The sequence below is a fragment of the Saccostrea cucullata genome, unplaced genomic scaffold, assembly GCF_032062105.1.
Source record: "Saccostrea cucullata isolate Sc308-1 unplaced genomic scaffold, CSIRO_AGI_Scuc_v1 ctg12259, whole genome shotgun sequence".
Taxonomy (NCBI): domain Eukaryota; kingdom Metazoa; phylum Mollusca; class Bivalvia; order Ostreida; family Ostreidae; genus Saccostrea; species Saccostrea cuccullata.
In genome coordinates, this window is record NW_026922709.1 from 1 (window position 1) to 19,654 (window position 19,654).

General features: G+C 35.3%; 2 protein-coding genes across 2 annotated transcripts; both read right to left on the reverse strand.

Annotated features, from left to right (window-relative positions):
* Positions 1 to 5,250: 5,250 nt before the first annotated feature.
* LOC134262271 (uncharacterized) lies at positions 5,251 to 5,898 on the reverse strand. Its single transcript, XM_062744646.1, has one exon. The coding sequence runs from the start codon at positions 5,896 to 5,898 to the stop codon at positions 5,251 to 5,253; it is 648 nt and encodes a 215-aa protein (XP_062600630.1).
* Positions 5,899 to 15,270: 9,372 nt separating this feature from the next.
* Positions 15,271 to 18,141, reverse strand: LOC134262272 (uncharacterized). Its single transcript, XM_062744647.1, has 2 exons — positions 18,061 to 18,141; positions 15,271 to 16,947 (listed from the first exon to the last, which is right to left on the reverse strand). Exons 1-2 carry the CDS (start codon positions 18,097 to 18,099, stop codon positions 15,271 to 15,273), a joined length of 1,716 nt encoding a protein of 571 aa, XP_062600631.1. The 5' UTR covers positions 18,100 to 18,141.
* Between the last annotated feature and the right edge of the window lie 1,513 nt (positions 18,142 to 19,654).

The window sequence follows — 19,654 nt, forward strand, 5'->3', positions numbered from 1 at the left end:
TGATTAGACCACAAACCTACATAAAGTATCTACTGATCTTGAAACAAACTTAATAAGCATTTGTAACTTTTTCATTGCATAATATACTCAGTAAATTGTCATTTTTATGTAAATTAAAGAACTGTGTTTTGTGACTCACAGAAGATCTGTTCATTGTAGACCTGGGCCTCGTACTCCGCTGTGGTATCTTCTCCGTGAGCCGTCCGTTTATGCATGACCAGTGTGGACGTCTGTCTGTACGTCTTACCGCAGTGATTACAGTGGTAGGGTTTGGAGTGAGTGTGAACCACGTGGTGTTTATAGAGGGAGGAGTACTCTGTAAACCGCTTACCACAACCGTGTACTGTACAAACGTATGGCTTCTCTCTTGTATAGAACAAAACATCACACTATATAGAGAGAGGAGTACTCTGTAAACCGCTTACCACAACCGTGTACTGTACAGACGTAAGGCTTCTCTCCTGTATAGAACAAAACATTACATCATATAGAAAAATAAAAAATCAAATAAATACTAGTATACCGTAGACTTTCGACTTCTCACCTCTATAGAAAAACAAAAAAAAAAAAAACAAAAACAAAAACAAAAAAAAAAACATCACATCATATAGAGAAATAAACTAGAAATATGTCCATAGGACATGAAAGCCCCGCCGAGGATATATCAGTAAAGCAACATGAAAATTTGTATGTGTTTAAAATTTGATCAGAATATCCAGAATAGTGATGCAGCTGAATTGCTTGCTTGGAAAATATCGGTCAAATCCAGCATCCGAAGCAAGTCTGGTAGTGTCCATCCCTAGATGCATCATCCATGCAAGTTTGGTTCAGGTAGGGCTTATAGATACTTGGGAATGAAAATATAGGTCAGATCCAGCATCCGAAGCAAGTCAGGTAGTGTCCATCCCTAGATGCATCATCCATGCAAGTTTGGTTCAGGTAGGACTTATAGTTACTTGGGAATGAAAATTTAGGTCAGATTCAGCATCCGAAGCAAGTTTGGTGGTGTCCATCCCTAGATGCATCATCCATGCAAGTTTTGTTCGGGTAGGACTTATAGTTACTTGGGAATAAAAATATAGGTCATATCCAGCATCCGAAGCAAGTCTGGTAGTGTCCATCCATAGATGCATCATCCATGCAAGTTTGGTTCAGGTAGGGCTTATAGTTACTTGGAAATGAAAATATAGGTCAGATCCAGCATCCGAAGCAAGTCTGGTAGTGTCCATCCAAAGATGCATCATCCATATAAGTTTGGTTCAGGTAGGGCTTATAGTTACTAAGGAATGAAAATATAGGTCAGATTCAGCATCCAAAGCAAGTCTGGTAGTGTCCATCCCTAGATGCATCATCCATGCAAGTTTGGTTCATGTAGGGCTTATAGATACTTGGGAATGAAAATATAGGTCAGATCCAGCATCCGAAGCAAGTCAGGTAGTGTCCATCCCTAGATGCATCATCCATGCAAGTTTGGTTCAGGTAGGACTTATAGTTACTTGGGAATGAAAATATAGGTCAGATCCAGCATCCGAAGCAAGTTTGGTGGTGTCCATCTCTAGATGCATCATCCATGCAAGTTTTGTTCAGGTAGGACTTATAGTTACTTGGGAATAAAAATATAGGTCATATCCAGCATCCGAAGCAAGTATGGTAGTGTCCATCCCTAGATGCATCATCCATGCAAGTTTGGTTCAGGTAGGGCTTATAGTTACTTGGAAATGAAAATATAGGTCAGATCCAGCATCCAAAGCAAGTCTGGTAGTGTCCATCCCTAGATGCATCATCCATATAAGTTTGGTTCCGGTAGGGCTTATAGTTACTAAGGAATGAAAATATAGGTCACATTCAGCATCCGAAGCAAGTTTGGTGGTGTCCATCCCTAGATGCATCATCCATGTAATTTTGGTTTAGGTAGGGCTTATAGTTACTTGGGAATGAAAATATAGGTCAGATCCAGCATCCGAAGCAAGTCTGGTAGTGTCCATCCCTAGATGCATCATCCATGCAAGTTTGGTCCAAGTAAGGCTTATAGTTCCTTAGGAATGGACCAGCTCTAAAAACTTTAACCTGGTCACTCATCTGAAAAATGTAGGTCAGATCCAGCATCCGAAGCAAGTCTGGTAGTGTCCATCCCTAGATTCATCATCCATGCAAGTTTGGTCCAAGTAGGGCTTATAGTTCCTTAGGAATGGACCTGTTCCTAAAACTTTTACCTGGTCACTCGTCTTGAAAATGTCAGTCAGATCCAGCATCCGAAGCAAGTCTGGTAGTGTTTATCCCTAGATGAACCATAGCTCTCATCAATATCTATCAGCATATGAAGTTTGATGAAAATATCTTGGATAGTTTCTTTGAAACTTAGCTTTGAACAGAGCTAAACGCAAAGTGTGACGGAAGGACGGAAGGACAGAAGGACAGAAGGACGGAAGGACGGAAGACGGACATGACAAACACTATATGCCCCGGCCATATTCATGGCGGGGCATAAAAATCAAGTTAGTCCTTTCCCACTTGCAGACAATTTTACCGTTTTAAATTCGCCCAATCATAAATTATATTGTATACTTTGAATTCGTCCCGTTTTAAATTAGGCTAAACTAGGTTAGGGTGAAAAGGAGTGAAAATAAAACGGGGGTGAAATTTTCCCTGTTTATAAAAAAAATAAAGAGTTGCACCATACAAAAGTGAGACTCTCCTGCATAGAAAGCAAAAGTAAATTAAACATTTGCTCTGTTTCAAATCTAGCTTAATTGGATGATAAATAAGAATGCTTATTCTTTCTTTACACAGATTTATATTAAAGTAAAGGTTTATTGTTAATACATGAAAATTCTATACAAATATTTTGTCACTTAAAATTCCATTTTGTGCAACTTTGAATAAAAAATTTAATACTACGCTGTAAAACTTCATTTTATTTATTAAAACATGTCTCACGTTGTTATTTTCAAATTTTTTTAAAAATAAGTTTGTTTGTATCATGTATCCTTATCCATATATTTAACTTCCAAATTGGCCCAGACTATAGATAGTTTTATTATCGTTTATTTGATTTAAATATTAACCCAGCTCCTTTTCTCGCCAGGCACAAAAACTTATTTGTTCATTATCTTAAGCTAAAAAATGGGAAACTTGTTGAAATATTTCTCATGTTTGGTAAGCATATATTTTTCACATTTTATCAAAATTGATACAGTTAGAATTACAACCAACCCATAAGCGATCTTTCCTAGGGATGTTGGTAAACCTACCCACTTCAGTATTAACATGAAAACCATGAATTAAATGCCACTCGCAAAAAGTTTTTCACTGTATTCATATGCACCCTTCAATAAGAGGAAATACCACGGCCAATTTTCAATCTTTACTTACTTTGATTATAATACAGTTCATTCTTACCCCTGTTAATAATCTGATTTAATAATACGAGGGTTGTTCGAAAAGTTCGTGGACTGGTTGGGTACTGACCGCTGTATTTGTATATTTGAAGTGAAACGTTGTATATCTTTATTATACCATGTTTCCAGTAAAACTACAACTTTTCAATTTTTTGGTCCATTAAATAAAAATTTTACAGCCGTTCTAATTTATTTAGCAGGGGGTCGCGGAGCATCCTCGTTTTCTGCGTATTTGAATATTTTAAGTCGATATTGTCATTACACATTTTTTTTTAAATTTTGCGCTCGAAAATCTATGATATTGAATATAAGATCACAATAATAGGCAATCGTCATATTTTAGAAGTTTCAGTTATTTTGAGCATGTGGTTCTCAAATTATCGATTTATAATGAAAGGGAACGGTCTAAATTCACGGTTAAAACGGCGTCAGAATTGGACGTCACAGAACAGAGCGCTGTTATAAAATTTTGTGTGGTAGCAGGACAGACTCCTTTTGAGACAAAACAATTGCTAGATGAATATGAGGATAGGTCAAAAGTATCATAATCAATGGTGTACAAGTAGAATAAACAATTTAAAGAAGGACGATGTGAAACTTGGGATGACAAAAAGTTAGAAAGACCTCCAACTATTGAATTTGACTTGACGGCGTCAATGTTACAAGATCTTGACAAAGATAGAAGATTAGCAATATGGAATAAGGCGGGTAAATTTGAAATAAGTACGTCTATAGCACATGAAATAATCACAAAATCTCTTGGATTTGAAAAGGTTTGTACTCGTTTGGTGCCGAAATTACTTTGATGCAAAAAATCGGTGGATCGTCGCATCGTTTCTAAGAAGATGCATGATTATTCATAAAACATAGCGAGGTAACGACGTCAAAAAAAAATTACGCCACAGTTGCTCCGCGGGCATTGGCAATGTATCATAAAAATTGATATAACTTTAATAAATGTAAGTAAAACTGACTGAAATTTTGCATCATTTCAAAATACATTATCATTTAATGTAATATACAAAATTTTTCGAATTGCAACATATCTTCGGAGAAATTACATCGTCCACAAACTTTTCGAACAACCCTCGTACATGTATTAATTAAAAATTCCAAATGTGAATCATTGTTACACGCTCTTCTTTTCTTCTTTTGAATTTACTTACTTTATTCGATCATCTGAATACTCATTAAAATTCTTGTGGGCCAATTTTCATGGATCGCTTAATTTTACATGTTTGTGGGGATTTAATTTTGTGTATCTCTTTTACCTCAAAAAAGGAAAAATGATTGTGCAATCCTAGTTTATTAATACGTGGAAGATTTTAATTCATGGATTAGAGGTACCCATGAAAACCAAACCACAAAGAAATCTATTGATTCTGCAAACTGCAGAAGTTTGTTCACTCCTCCATGACACCTGATCCCACCTGTACATTTTCTCTGCTCCTATTTTGTATTGTTTCATTGAGGTTTTCAGATTGAATGCTGTTCGTTATCTTCATTTTCATTAAAGATTCAAATCCTTTTCTTAGCTTAAATTAAATTGTCAAATTACTTTTCATACAAACATATACTTTATTCAGATTTCAGATGTATTAACACATTCAACCATTTAAATGAATTAATTCATCTTAATTTGATGTTGCATATAGTTTCAACAAATATATTTTATTATATATATTATAATTTTGAACAGTTGAATACTTCTAAAGTATAAATATTCTAGCTGAATCTAGCATGAGCCAGAACATGATATAAACGACTTCTATTTCAAGATGTAATGTTTAATGCTAATCTTGTAATAAACAAAGATATACACATTAAATAATGAAGATTGAATGTCTGAAATTTATTTCATGTATTGCATGACTTTCACTTCCCCTGAATCAAACAATTCTACCCACAACCTCCCCTCACTGTCCACATTCAATCCCATAGGATGCTCTAATTCACAATTATCCACACATCCCAGGAACTGTCCATTCTGATCTAGAATGTGTAGACAATTATTTATTTGATCAACCACAATGATGTGACCCATGGAGTCTGTCGCTATTTGTGTAGGAAAGAATGATTCCTTTCCCCCTGGAGGCTTGTTGTTGTATCGGAATCTGACTTTTCCTGTCCTGTCCACCACTACCACTGTGTCAGCATTACCATCAGAGGCCACTATGTCTCCATTGTTGTTCCCCACCACATACATCACATATTCCCCTCCTTGATAGATTGGATCCCCATGTTCATCTTTATCTATTTTCTGTGTCACCCTCTGTCCCTGATAACGGACTATTTTGCGATGACTATTATCAGTAGTACACATACTAACTACCATGTCCCCTGATATGGTACAGCACAGTCCCTCAGGATGCCAGCCCCTTGGTGTGGTGATCATTGTCTCTGTCTTCCCATTTCTGACAATGTTCACAGTTCTATGGTTGTAATCGCTGTATATCAGTTCTCCCTGTCTGGTCACTGTAATGTCAATAGGGTATGTCATACATTTACTGGTGACAGTGTCTTATACAGCTCCATGTATGTCCATACAGGTTATCATTTTGTCTATTCCATTAATCCAAGCTTTATCTGATTCTACACAGGCCACTTTCAGTACGTTTTTAACATTTGTTGGAATGTTAGCAATCACTCTTGCTTCCTCAAAGAATTCCTTTACAGATAAAGAGGATACTTCATCTGTAAGACTGGATAGTGATGTTTGTGTCAGTGTAGCCTTGTATTCTCCTAATTCTATGCTGAGTTCTCTCCCTTGGACTGTGTTTGCTTGAAGAGGGAGCAATGGTAAATTGGGTATTTGCTGAATGTTCCTGTATTCCTTCAGTTTGGATAGGTGATTGTTGACATCAGAAACTTTGTTTGATTTTAGAATTTCTTTGTTTTCTTGAACAGTTTGGATCATACTAGAGTTCTGACTTCTGAGTTTTGACTGACATGATTTCAGAGTTGTAATATGATGATCTCTGAGTGACTGGATCAGGGATTCCATTTTGTTAAAGATGTTGTCCACCTCTAGGTGCCATTGTTTTCTGTAATCAGTGGTTTGTTTATGTAAACCTGCATAACGGGCCATGAATTTGGTAATCTTGTTTTCCGTGCCATTGTCCTGTGTTGTGTTCTTTAGAATAATGCCTTTAATTTCTTCTGTTTCTCTTTTAATTTTTTCTCTCTTGGCAGCAGTGAGGTCTGCTATTTCCACAATGTCATGACCTTTATGAATGGGTCCTGAAAGACATTTGATGTAGACTGGGTTATCACATTGTTGACAGTAGGCCTCACATCTCTGGTGGGAGTGAATTGTACACTAATGGAACACAAGCTGTACTGTACGCTTTGTGAAAGGAACTATGTCATGCTTCATGGAATTGAAGCTGTCGACATGTTTGTTGATGCAGTTTCCACACAGACCGACTTGGCAGCTGTTACAGAATTGCTGGACAGGTTTGTCAAAAAGGTCACAAGTTATGAGTTCTTGTGCCTGGCTGATGGCAGTGCTAATTTTTTGTAGCCTCTACAGAATAAATTTGAAGTTTTTATATCATGTGTCACTAATTTTATGTTGAGGAGAAACAACAGGTCTATAAAAACCAATTTCAGTTGGGATAAGGCGGGACAACAAAACAAAAATTAAAAATTATTTTCTTAACAAGCAAAGAGGGGTTCATCAAGGTTATTACTAGTAATTGTTCTCGGAGTTAACCATAACCTATGTGATTGTAAATATGTATAGGCAAGGGGCAGATCTAGTAATTTTTGAAGGTGTGTGTCTAGGGGGGGGGGCAGGTTGATGTCTCCACCTGGAAGCTACTGGGACATTTTCAACCTTTATCTTTATTCAATTAAATGTATTCATAATGTAAGAAGAGAAAAATTTATTGCATACCTCTTTTCATGAATTTTTATGTATACTTCTTACAGTCAGTTACTTCAGAAGATAGTCCAAAAATAGCATAGCTTAAGTTTGTTGTAATCTTCGGATAATACCAAAGTGTGACCTTGCATTACCTGTGGGTGGTCGGGGTCCGGAGCCAGGGTTCTGAAGTTACGCGGAGAAAAGCATATACGCAAAACTTTATCCAGCGAACAGAAAGGACACAGAATGAACTACCAGTGTTTGTTTTATTCAAAATATTAGACAAATATATTTGTATATATATTTTATATATAATACAGAAAAAAAAATATTCTCTCTGCAGGAATGAATGGGGTGTAACGTTTTTACAAATTACAAATGATTAATAATTAGGTCTGTTTAGGATTCCTTCCTAAGAATCACGTTTATATCGAATTAAACAAACTTCAATTACAATGGCACTTGAACCAGAAACTGACTGAAATTCACTATAAATGTATATACTTTTTCCTCGGTCCTATCTGGATAATGATTAATAAATAAACAAGATAAAAATGAACTATAACGACAGAATCACCAACAATCAAACAAATAATCAAATATAATATTAACCTATCTCTGTAGTTGCAGACTGAGTGGTATAACGAGCAATTCTGTTGTTTCCCGACACATTCTGCAATACCCTAAAAGACACCCTAGTAATTATAAGTCACAGAGACACCTTTATTAAAAGTCACCAAGACACACTATAATGAAGTCACCAAGACACTATATAAACTAAGTCACCAAGACACTAGTCACTGAGACACTAATAAGGAACTAGGTTCCTGAGCTGAGTGGTCTAACACACAATTATGTTGTTTCCCGACACAGCCCAAGAACCTAGCCCAAGAGGTGTTACTCAAGCGATGAGTAACGACCAAGTAACCGATTGCTTCATGGGTGTCTGTATTTATACTCTTTCTACTTACTGATGATTATTTGATGAGTCTGGAACTCTGATTGGCTATAATGTAAGCGCTGATTGGTCAAATATAAAATGATTCGATTGGTCGATTTCACAGGCTTTTAAATCCACCATCAATATTCTATATCATTACAGGGGGAGGGAGTGTTGCAAAGTGAAACCCCTCCCCGGATCCACAAATGTTGCCAAAATTACCCCTCCCGACCACTATCGACCTGTAATATTTCAGTTTTTTCTTTGGTTTCTAATAATCTATAGTTTGAAGATATTCTACGTCTTCGGATAACAGATAGATTCCTTACTGACATGTGAACAATGAACAAAGACTTAGAAAGAAAGTTTAATTTTATTTCATACAAACCTGATATGACTACTTCGTGTCAATCTATTCTTCATGATATGTTTAATTCAGTTAAAATCTTCGTATAACTTTCGGTTTGACTTTATTCTTCCTGGTAGCTTGTTGTCACGTGACAGGTGTTTACCTTTGATACCTAGCTACCTTTATCCAGTTTCTGTACATGTTAGGCTGTTTAAAATTAGTTTTACAGTAAAGGGTCACCGGCGCACATAGGTTTTAGCGAAAAGGGCATTTTGAAGAAAAAAACGAAACAAATCAATATAGATGTTTTTTTAGTTTCCATACTGGTTTACTAGCTATATAAGAACTGAACAAAATGATGAATTAGCACTCGCTTATCAATCAGTCAAAAGCATATGACATGTTTCCTTGTTATTAAATGTAGTGCAGCCTGTGAAACATGGAATGGTAATTACATACTGCGACTATACATTTTCAGTCATTTTTAGGGGTACTTGTCATAAAGAGAATATGAAAAATCTCAAAAATACTTATAAACATCTTTGGTCGTCGACTTTATTAACTGAACAGTATTAAACAATTATAAATTATTTTTATTCCATTCACCTGATCCCACCTCTGATGTTTCGGGGGTCCGTGCTTGCTCTGCTCTTATTTTGTATTGTTTTATGGACTTTGAGACTGAATACTGTTCGTTATCTCCATATCCTTCATCTAAAAGATTAGTCCACATTTAAGAAAAAATAGGCAATTGAACTCTATTATTTTTAGTCAATTTTCCACCATAAATTTGTCCATATTTTTCAGAAGTCTTTGTCTGAATGTTTTCAAATTTTCATATGATGAAGAACACACCCAAATGATTACAAAAAGTGAATAAAATATTCACCTTTCCCCTCAAACTAACGAGAAATAGGTTATTTACCGATGTTACATTTCTTGACCTTTTTGCACTTACACAGGATTTAATTAATAAATGACTTTTTGGGGTTACTTTCAGATTTACAATTTTGGTATTTATCCGAAATTGTATTTTTCTATTTAGAAAGATCATATTTGATAGAAAATTTGTAATCAAACACCAGCCATATTAGTTAAAAATAATTAATACATAATTAACGAATAAATATAAATAGGCATGCATTTCATGATAGACATCAAACAATTACACACATTATATAGCACATCTTTGACTCAAGACACATTTATCAAGATATTAGTGATACTGAAATTTAATTTTGAGGATTTTTGCATTCCCTCAAAATAGTTGCATATTCCATTCACAAGTTATCACAAAGAATGTAATTTCATTACATGAGAATGGATTTGTCCACTTAAGGTCAAGATCTATAATAAACGAAAGGTGCCTACAGGTTTCTCTTCGCACATGCATATCACTGTGATTGTTGTGTGCAGATTTTTTCAAACAATTAATATAATCGTCCAAGTGCTTGTCCCTGTTTGATTTTGATTTAAAATTACTTTTGTTTCGGACTAAGGATTCGTCATTGTAATCCGAATTCTGAAAGAATTCCCGGAGTCTTAGCTTCCGACAAAATTCCTCTGTGTCTTTGATTACATCTACGTCGTCTTTTTTAAGCGTAGGGGTAAATTTTAGGCCCCTTTTTAGTAATCCTATTTCATCCGTAGAAAAATCCCTTTGAGATAGATTTATAATTTTGGGGTCGATTTTAGATGTTTTTTTCTACAGGTATTGGAAGCGGAATTTTTTCATGTGGTGTTTGCGAAATTGGCCCTTCCCTAAAAAAGAATTACTCCCTTCATATTGCTGGTTTGTATTTCTGTTATAAGAAATGTTAGTGCTCATTTTGTTTTGCTGTTTGTTGTTCCAAGGTTTTTTCCACTGGACGTTTTCCTTGTTGACATTTGTTTGTGCTTCGTAATTTCTTTTGTTGAAAGAATTCATACGGTGTTCATTTCTCCCCACGTTTTTGTAGTGTGGTTTATTTGGTTCAGAAAAATCACCTCTGTGTTCTGAACGGAAGTAGAATTCGTTTTGATCAACAGAATTTATGTTAGGTCGTTGACCTTGACGTCTGTTTTTCTTTTGTTTTTGAATTTCTGTTTTTTTTTCATTATGCTTGTTCCAAAATTTTTCTCGTAGTCTACAAGCCATTCTTGTTTCGATTGTAGCAATTTTTCTGACTTGAATTTTTCTTGATCGGTTTCTTTTTTCCAGAGGACAAAAAGTTTGTCTTGAGTAGCGTCATCAAATCTGTTTGTGATCTCTTCATACATACGTTGGTCACAATCCTCAAACTTGGCCTTGTACTTTGGAACCCGAATGCGTAAAAGTGTTATTTCCGCTTCAAATCTTTGAATTGCAAGGTTTCTTCTTATTTGAGTTTCTTCAATCGGTTCCTTGTCAATGTTTTTTATCCTGTACTTACGGGGTAAAATAACCTCTTTATTTTGTCTCCATTTTTCATAAGTATCCGCTAAATTTTCACAACGAATCGCATTCCAGTAAGCTTGCTTTCTCTCGTTGAGCATTCTCCTCCAAATCGATATCTCCCTCTTTATTTCGTAGATATCATTCTGTGATTGGGTTTCGTTCCTGTTATGTATAATGGCATCGGCATATGTTTTATAAGGATTCGGTCTTGTTACAGTATTTTCTTCATTTTCCTTTTGCCAAGCCTGAATAATGTTGGTCAACTTGACATCAAAACACTGAACGGTTGTTTCCAGTTTTTGAATTAGATCCGTTAGCGTTGTAACTTTAGAATCAAGAGAAGAAAGTTTACCTGATATTTCTCCTAAAATATCCATATTTGTTGCCGTTTGTGATCTTGTCTGAGTCATCCTTCCATATACCAGTAAAACACATTCAAAAAATTAATTAATAACCAGAAATTCAAAAACAAAAGAAAAACAGACGTCAAGGTCAACGACCTAACATGGATTCTGTTGATCAAAACGAATTCTACTTTCAGAACACAGAGGTGATTTTTCTGAACCAAATAAACCACACTACAAAAACGTGGGGAGAAATGAACACCGTATGAATTCTTTCAACAAAAGAAATTACGAAGCACAAACAAATGTCAACAAGGAAAACGTCCAGTGGAAAAAACCTTGGAGCAACAAACAGCAAAACAAAATGAGCAATAACATTTCTAATAACAGAAATACAAACCAGCAATATGAAGGGAATAATTCTTTTTTAGGGAAGGGCCAATTTCGCAAACACCGCATGAAAAAATTCCGCTTCCAATACCTGTAGAAAAAACATCTAAAGTCGACCCCAAAATTATAAATCTATCTCAAAGGGATTTTTCTACGGATGATTGATTGATTGTATATTGTTTAACGTCCCTCTTGAGAATTTTTCACTCATATGGAGATGTCACCGTATGCCGGTGAAGGGCTTCAAATTTTGACCTATACTCGGCACTCAGGGCCATTGAGGAGTGAGGGTTCTTTATCGTGCCAGCGCCTACCGTGACACGGGACCTACGTTTTTAAGGTCATATCCGAAAGACCCGTGACTTTCACTTCTAGTGCCGAGCGCTTGGCGAAGAAACAGTCACTACCTTTGTTTACGTCTTAGGTATGACGCGGCGCCGCGAACGAGAATCGAACCCGGGCCTCCCGATCACGAAGCGAACGCTCTACCACTAGGCTACCGTGACCGGTTTCTACGGATGAAATAGGATTACTAAAAAAGGGCCTAAAATTTACCCCTACGCCTAAAAAAGACGACGTAGATGTAATCAAAGACACAGAGGAATTCTGTCGGAAGCTAAGACTCCGGGAATTCTTTCAGAATTCGGATTACAATGACGAATCCTTAGTCCGAAACAAAAGTAATTTGAAACCAAAATCGAACAGGGACAAACACTTGGACGATTATATTAATTGTTTCAAAAAAATCTGCACACAACAATCACAGTGATATTCATGTGCGAGATAACATCTCAAAAATTGAGAGAACGGCACTGAAAAATATTACCAGTGACGATACTATTATCATCAAGGAGGCTGACAAAGGAGGAACTATTGTAATTATGGACAAAGAACACTACAAAGAAATGGTCCCAGAACAATTAGATGATATAAACTTTTACAGGGAACTAACTTCGAATGAAGACAAGAAGACGATGTCTACAATGAAAAAATACACTTCAAAATTTTTCGAGAATTTAACTAAAAAAGAGATAGATTTTCTTCTCAATTTTGAAGTAAAAACTAGTAACTTTTATGGATTACAGAAAATTCATAAATCTAAACAAATCCAAAACGGAATACAGGAAATGAGTGAACCTTATATTAAATTACCTCGTCCAACAGACTTAAAACTACGCCCTATTGTAGCTGGTCCCTCTTGTCCAACACAAAGGCTCAGCAATTTGCTAGATATTATATTAAAACCTTTCTGCAAATTGGTACCTAGTTTTATTCGGGACGACATGGATTTTCTAAACCATATTCCAGAAAGCATTGAAGAAAATACGAAATTAGTGAGTTTTGATGTTACTAGTTTATATACAAATATTCCTCACAACTTAGGACTAGAGGCCATCTCCTTTTGGATTGACAAGCATCCAGATGTACTCCACCCAAGATTTTCCAAAGAATATATCCTCGAAGGACTTAAAATGGTTTTGCAAAATAATCATTTCTTTTTTGATGACAAATACTATCTACAAACAAAAGGGACAGCAATGGGAACAAAAGTCGCCCCTACCTACGCAACTCTCATTCTAGGTTTTCTGGAGGAAAAACTTTTTTCGGAATGCAAAACATTTTTTGGAGAAGAATTTGGTATATACATTGAAAGAAACTGGAAACGTTATTTAGATGACTGTTTTATTTTTTGGACAAAATTTCTACAAGATCTACAACAGTTTAAGAGCATTCTAAATCGGCTCCATGAAAGTATGCATTTCACAATGGAAATCAGCGAAAACAAATTGCCATTTTTAGACATTCTTATCATAAAAGAGGGAAGCAAAATCATAACGGATCTCTATTACAAGAGCACAGACTCCCATCAATATTTGATTTTCAACTCATGCCCTCCCTGTCATACCAAGCGAAACATCCCATTTAATATGGCCAGACAAATTTGCACTATTGTTATAGATGAGGATCGTAGAAATACAAGGCTGTGCGAACTAAGAATATTTCTTTCCAGACAAAAATATCCTCCAAAATTAATTGATGCTGCTATACAAAAGGCAAAGGATATACCCGTAAACGAATTAGGAACTATTAGACATCACGAGGAGGAAAGCAACGAAAAGATTCCTTTTGTTCTTACCCACAACCCAAGAAATCACAACATCTTTAAAACTGCCAAACAATTTTTCCTTATTATTCAACAATCAGAAACATTAAGGGACCTTATTAAACCAAAGGATATACCTCCCAATTTGAAAAGATTCTGACAACAGCCAAATTTACATCAAACCCCGAGAAACCAATGGTTTCTAAGTGCGAGGATCCAAGATGCGGAACCTGGCAAGTTTTAAAAACCGGTCAAACCATTATTTTTAAAAACGGAATGAAGTTTGACGTTTAATCCTCTATGACGTGTAAATCTAAAAATCTTATATACTGTATGACGTGTCCTACATGTGAGGAAAATTATATAGGGCAAACCGGAACCAAATTAGCCGACCGTGTTCGCGTACACAAACAACAGATTAAGGATCCGACCATAAGAAACACGCCATGTGGTGAACACTTTGATTCTTGTGGCAAAGGACATTTTTATATATTTCCTTTTTACAAAATAAAAGAGGAAAATGAACAATTACGGAAAGCCAAAGAACAATATTTTATGAATATGTTTAAACCAAAATTGAACTGTTAAAAGAAATTTAAATCAAATTATTTTATTATGTACATTTTATATTAAATGTCTCCATTATTGTACATTTATAATAGGCACTAAACTTTGATCAGATGAACTGTAAAACTCTATCTGTGCGCCTCATTGAACTGTGATTATTATTACGTCACAATCATTATGTTTAACTTTGCATACATAACGTCACGAGAATGACGTCATAATGTAACTTGTTTACAATTTCAAATCTACTGATGAGCCCGCATGGGGCGAAAGCCCTTTAGATAAAAGTTTGAGTTTATCATTTGAATTTGGATATATATATATATATATATATATATATATATATATATATATATATATATATATATATATATATATATATATATATATATATATAAAGCAATAAAATGACCAACGACACGAACAATAAAAATTGTCAAATTTTCGGGACGCCCTGTCCCTCCTCAGGACAAAGAAAAAAGTTAAAAGGTCATAAGAACAAAGGAAAAAGAAAAACAAAAACAACTAGCACTACTACTAAACTATTAAACAGTATATATTTACATACTTAGTTACATTTTGAATTTGAAATTTTTAAGAACACTATAATTAAAGAAAGAAATCCGGACCGCTATGAAATACGTCCGGTCTATCGGGTATGCTCGGGTGAAGTGCGATTTACATAATTGAACGAATTAATTATGCTAATTAATTACGACAATCAGTAAATCGTACATTGTTTCATTCTCTCAATATGGCGTAACTATACTTGATAAAGAATAATCAAAGAAAAATAATACAGCAGGGATATTTTAAAATATGAATTATGATCTATTATAAATTTTTATTGTTCGTGGAATAAACTCATAAAATACATATTATTTGAAAAGTGTATTATTTAATGTATTTGATGACTTTCACTTCCCCTGAATCATACAACCCTACCCACAACCTCCCCTCACTGTCTACACTCAGTCCACTGGGACACTTTAGTCCATAATTAACCACACATCTTAAGAACTTTCCATTCTGATCTAAGATGTGTAGACAGTTATTGAATTTATCAGCCACAATGATGTGACCCATGAAGTCTGTCACTATTTGCTCAGGACAGAATGATTTCTTCCCCCCTGGAGGCTTGTTGTTGTATCTGAATCTGATTTTTCCTGTCCTGTCCACCACTACCACTGCTCTGGCATTTCCATCAGATGCCACTATGTCTCCACTGTTGCTCTCCACCACATTCAAAATTTCATTCCCTCCTTTATAGATTGGATCCCCATGTTCATCTTTATCTATTTCCTGTGTCACTCTCTGTCCCTGATAACGGACTATTTTATGATATCTATCACCAGTAGTAGTCATACTAATTAGGATGTCCCCTGACCTGGTACAGCACAGTCCTGATGGATGCCAACCCCTTGGTGTGGTGATCAGTGTCTCTTTCCTCCCATCTCTGACAATTGTTACAGTTCTATTGTTATAATCACTGTATATCAGTTCTCCCTGTCTGGTCACTGTAATGTCATCAGGAAATGTCGGACATGTACTGGTGACAGTGTCTTGCACGGCTCCATGTATGTCCACACAGGTTATCATTTTGTCTTTACCATTAATCCAAGCTTTATCTGATCCTACACAGGCCACTCTATCTAACTTTTTAACATTTGATGGAATGTTAGCAAGCACTTTGGCTTCTTCAAATACTTTTTTAACAGATAAAAAGGCGACTTCATCTGTCAGACTGGATAGTGATGTCTGTGTCAGTGTAGCCTTGTGTTCTTCTAATTCTATGCTGAGTTCTCTTCCTTCGACTGTGTTTGTTTGAAAAGAGGGCAATGGTAAATCAGCTATTCGTGGAAGGTTCCTGTATTCCTTCAGTTTGGATTGGTAGTTGTTGATATCAGACACATTTTTGGACTTTATGATTTCTTTGTTTTCTTGAACAGTTTGGATCATACTTGAATTCTGACTTCTGAGTTTGGACTGGCATGATTTTAGAATTGTAATATTGTTATCTCTGAGTGACTGGATTAGGGATTCCATTTTGTTAAAGATGTTGTCCACCTCTAGGTGCCATTGTTTTCTATAATCAGTGGTTTGTTTCTGTAAATCTGCATAATGGGCCATGGATTTGGAAATTTTGTTTTCTGTGACATTGTCCTGTGTTGTACTCTTTAGAATAATGCCTTCAATTTCTTCTGTTTCTCTTTTAATTTTTTCTCTCTTGGCAGCAATGAAGTCTGACATTTCCACAATATCATGACCTTTATGAATGGGTCCCGATAGACATTTGATGCAGACCGGGACATCACACTGTTGACAGTGGGCCTCACATCTCTGGTGGGAATGAGATGTACACTGAGGGAACACAAGCTGTACTGTACGCTTTGTGAAAGGAACAATATCATGCTTCATGGACTTGAGGCTCTTGACATGTTTGTTGATGCAGTCTTCACACAGACCGACTTGGCAGCTGTTACAGAATTGCTGGACAGGTTTGGCACAAAGATCACAGTTTATGAGTTCCTGTGCCTGGCTGGTGGCAGTGGCCATGCTAATTTTTGTAGCCTGTATAAAATTAATTGAAAATTTAATGTTTTATGTCATATGCAGCTCATTTTCGTTTGAGGGCAAGCAAACCAGTCTGTAAGACGAAAATTTCAGTTGAGATAAGGCAAGACAAACAAAAAATTGAAGTTTTTTCTTAACAAGCATAAAAGAGGGGGTCATCAAGGTTATTATTCAAGGAGATAACCATAAATTATGTGATTGTAAACGTATGTAGGTCAGGGGCAGATCTAGCAATTTTTGAAAGTGTGGGGGCTGGGGGGGGCAGGTTGATGTCTCCACCTGGAAGCTACGGGGACATTATAATCCTTTATCTTCATTCATTTAAATATCTCCATAATGTAAGAAGAGAAAAATTCTGTAATGCATATCCCCTTTCATAAATATAATATTTACTCATTTTACTTCTTACAGCTAGTTACGTTAGAAGATGGTCCAAAATAACATAGCTAACTTATATTCGTTGTAATCTTCAACTGATATCCAAGTCGGGGTACGGGGTCAGGGTTTTGAAGGTATGCGGAGGAAAGCAAATTATACGCAAAAATTTTATCCAGCAAAAAGAAAGGACAGAGAATGAACTACTGGTATTTATTTTATTCATAATATTAGACAAATATATATTTTTATATGTAATAAAGAAAAAATAATTCTCTCTCTGCAAGAATGAATGGGGAACTGAGGGTTGCAACGTGGAACCCCTCTCTGGATTCGCCAATATTGCCAAAATAACACCCCCCTCGGTCACTATCGACCTGTAATATTTAACGATTTCATTTTTTTTTTTGGTTTCTAATACTGTAAATCACTTTTTATTCGCGAGAACTTTATTTTCGCGAGACGGTATGCTCGCGAAAATTTCATTCTCGCGTATAATAGAATTACTTAAGATTATATAGAGCAATGACCACAATTCGTAAAAATTTTGTCTCGCTAATAAAGAGTCAATGACTATCTCGCGAAAATAAGGTGTCGCGAAAATTAAGTGATCTACGGTAATCTTTAGTTTGAAGATATTCTATTTCTCCATATAACAGATAGATTCCTTACCGACATATATTACGTGCAGTAAACAATCAACAATGACTTATTAGAAAGTTTTACTTTTCATACACACCTGATCTGGCTACTTCGTGTCAATCTATTCTTCATGAAATGTTAAATTCAGCTGAAATCTTCGTATAACTTTCGGTTTGTTTTCTTCTTCCTGGTAGTTTTTTGTCACGTGACAGGTGTTTACCTTTGATACTTAGCTATCTTTATCAGTTTTTGTGCACGTTAGGCTGTTAAGAATTAATTCTACAGTAAAAAGTCACCCGCAAGCTAGGTTTTGGAGAAAAGTGCACTTTAAAAAAAACCCAAACAATTCAACACTGTAGAATTAATTTTGAAAAGCCTAACGTGTACAAAAACTTGATATTATTTTTATAGTAACTCTAAGAACTGCACTCTGCCTGAATAGACGTAGAGGTGTATTTGATCTGAGTTTAATGGATCTAATAATTTAAATTTACAGGTTTAGTGAATACGATCTCTAAGCAAAAAGCTTACCTGATAATAAATACTGAACGTATCTTATTAAAAAAAATTATGTTGATTTGTTTGTTTAATCACCATCGTAGTGTTGAAGATTATAGGTAACTTAAACGTTAAATTAATTTCAACCAGCCTTATACAATTTGTTTTATGACCTCACAGCGCATTAGACACGTATACTAGCTGATATTCTCGAGCATAAAAGTACATGTTATAAATACATGTATGTCGAATAAATATTTGGCGAGTGTATCCACAAATGTCCCATAAAATGTCCTTTAAATCTGCTTTTAAAAAATCGCGGTTTCGGAAGTAACTTAGTTTGTTTGAATCAATGTAAACAATCAAGCAGAGATGACAAAGCAGAAAAACATTACATACAATTTATAGTTCCAAAACTTTTTTGGACCATCTTTGAAGTAGGCCCCTAATGTTAAAGACATTTCTATTTAAAAAAAAAAACGTGGCAACATCATTCATCAAAATATAAAAAAATAATAGAGAAAACTATTATATCTTAAATAGTGTAATCTAATTGTTAGGTTTGAAAGTTATAATGAAATCAGACCAAAACTGTAGGAGGAATGGCATTTTGAAAACATTTCAAAGAAGTTTCTATTTTTAATAACCATAGCAACACCGTTCATCGAAATCAAAAACCGATATACAGAATTACGCGTCTTAGTGTAGTCTACGTATGTGCCAAATTATATTGAAATCAGATCAAAAATGTAGGAGGAGTAGCATCAGACCAAATTGAAGGAGTGGAACTTTGAAAATTTACCGAGAGAAAGCTGACAACGGACGTCTTATTTTAGCATAAACTCTCATGGACTTTGACCATTAGAGTTTAAAATAGGGTTCAGATATAAAATTGATCAAGCTATAGGTGTTTCCATTCTATCATCGAAATTAAGAAGCAAAAGTCTCTGCTAAGACTGTAGCTGTACTTGTTTGTACTTGCATGTATAACAAATGAAGAGAAAGGTAGCAGTTGGGACTAGAAACTTTACAACAGCAATAAATAGAAAAATGACCCTTGATCAAGTCTCTTGTGGCAACTTTGCAATAAGACTACAAACTGCACGAGTAGCTTTTAATGAAATTTTTTACAGAATTTTCAGAATTTTGGTTACCATGGCAAAATCATTAATCAAAATAAACGATGAAG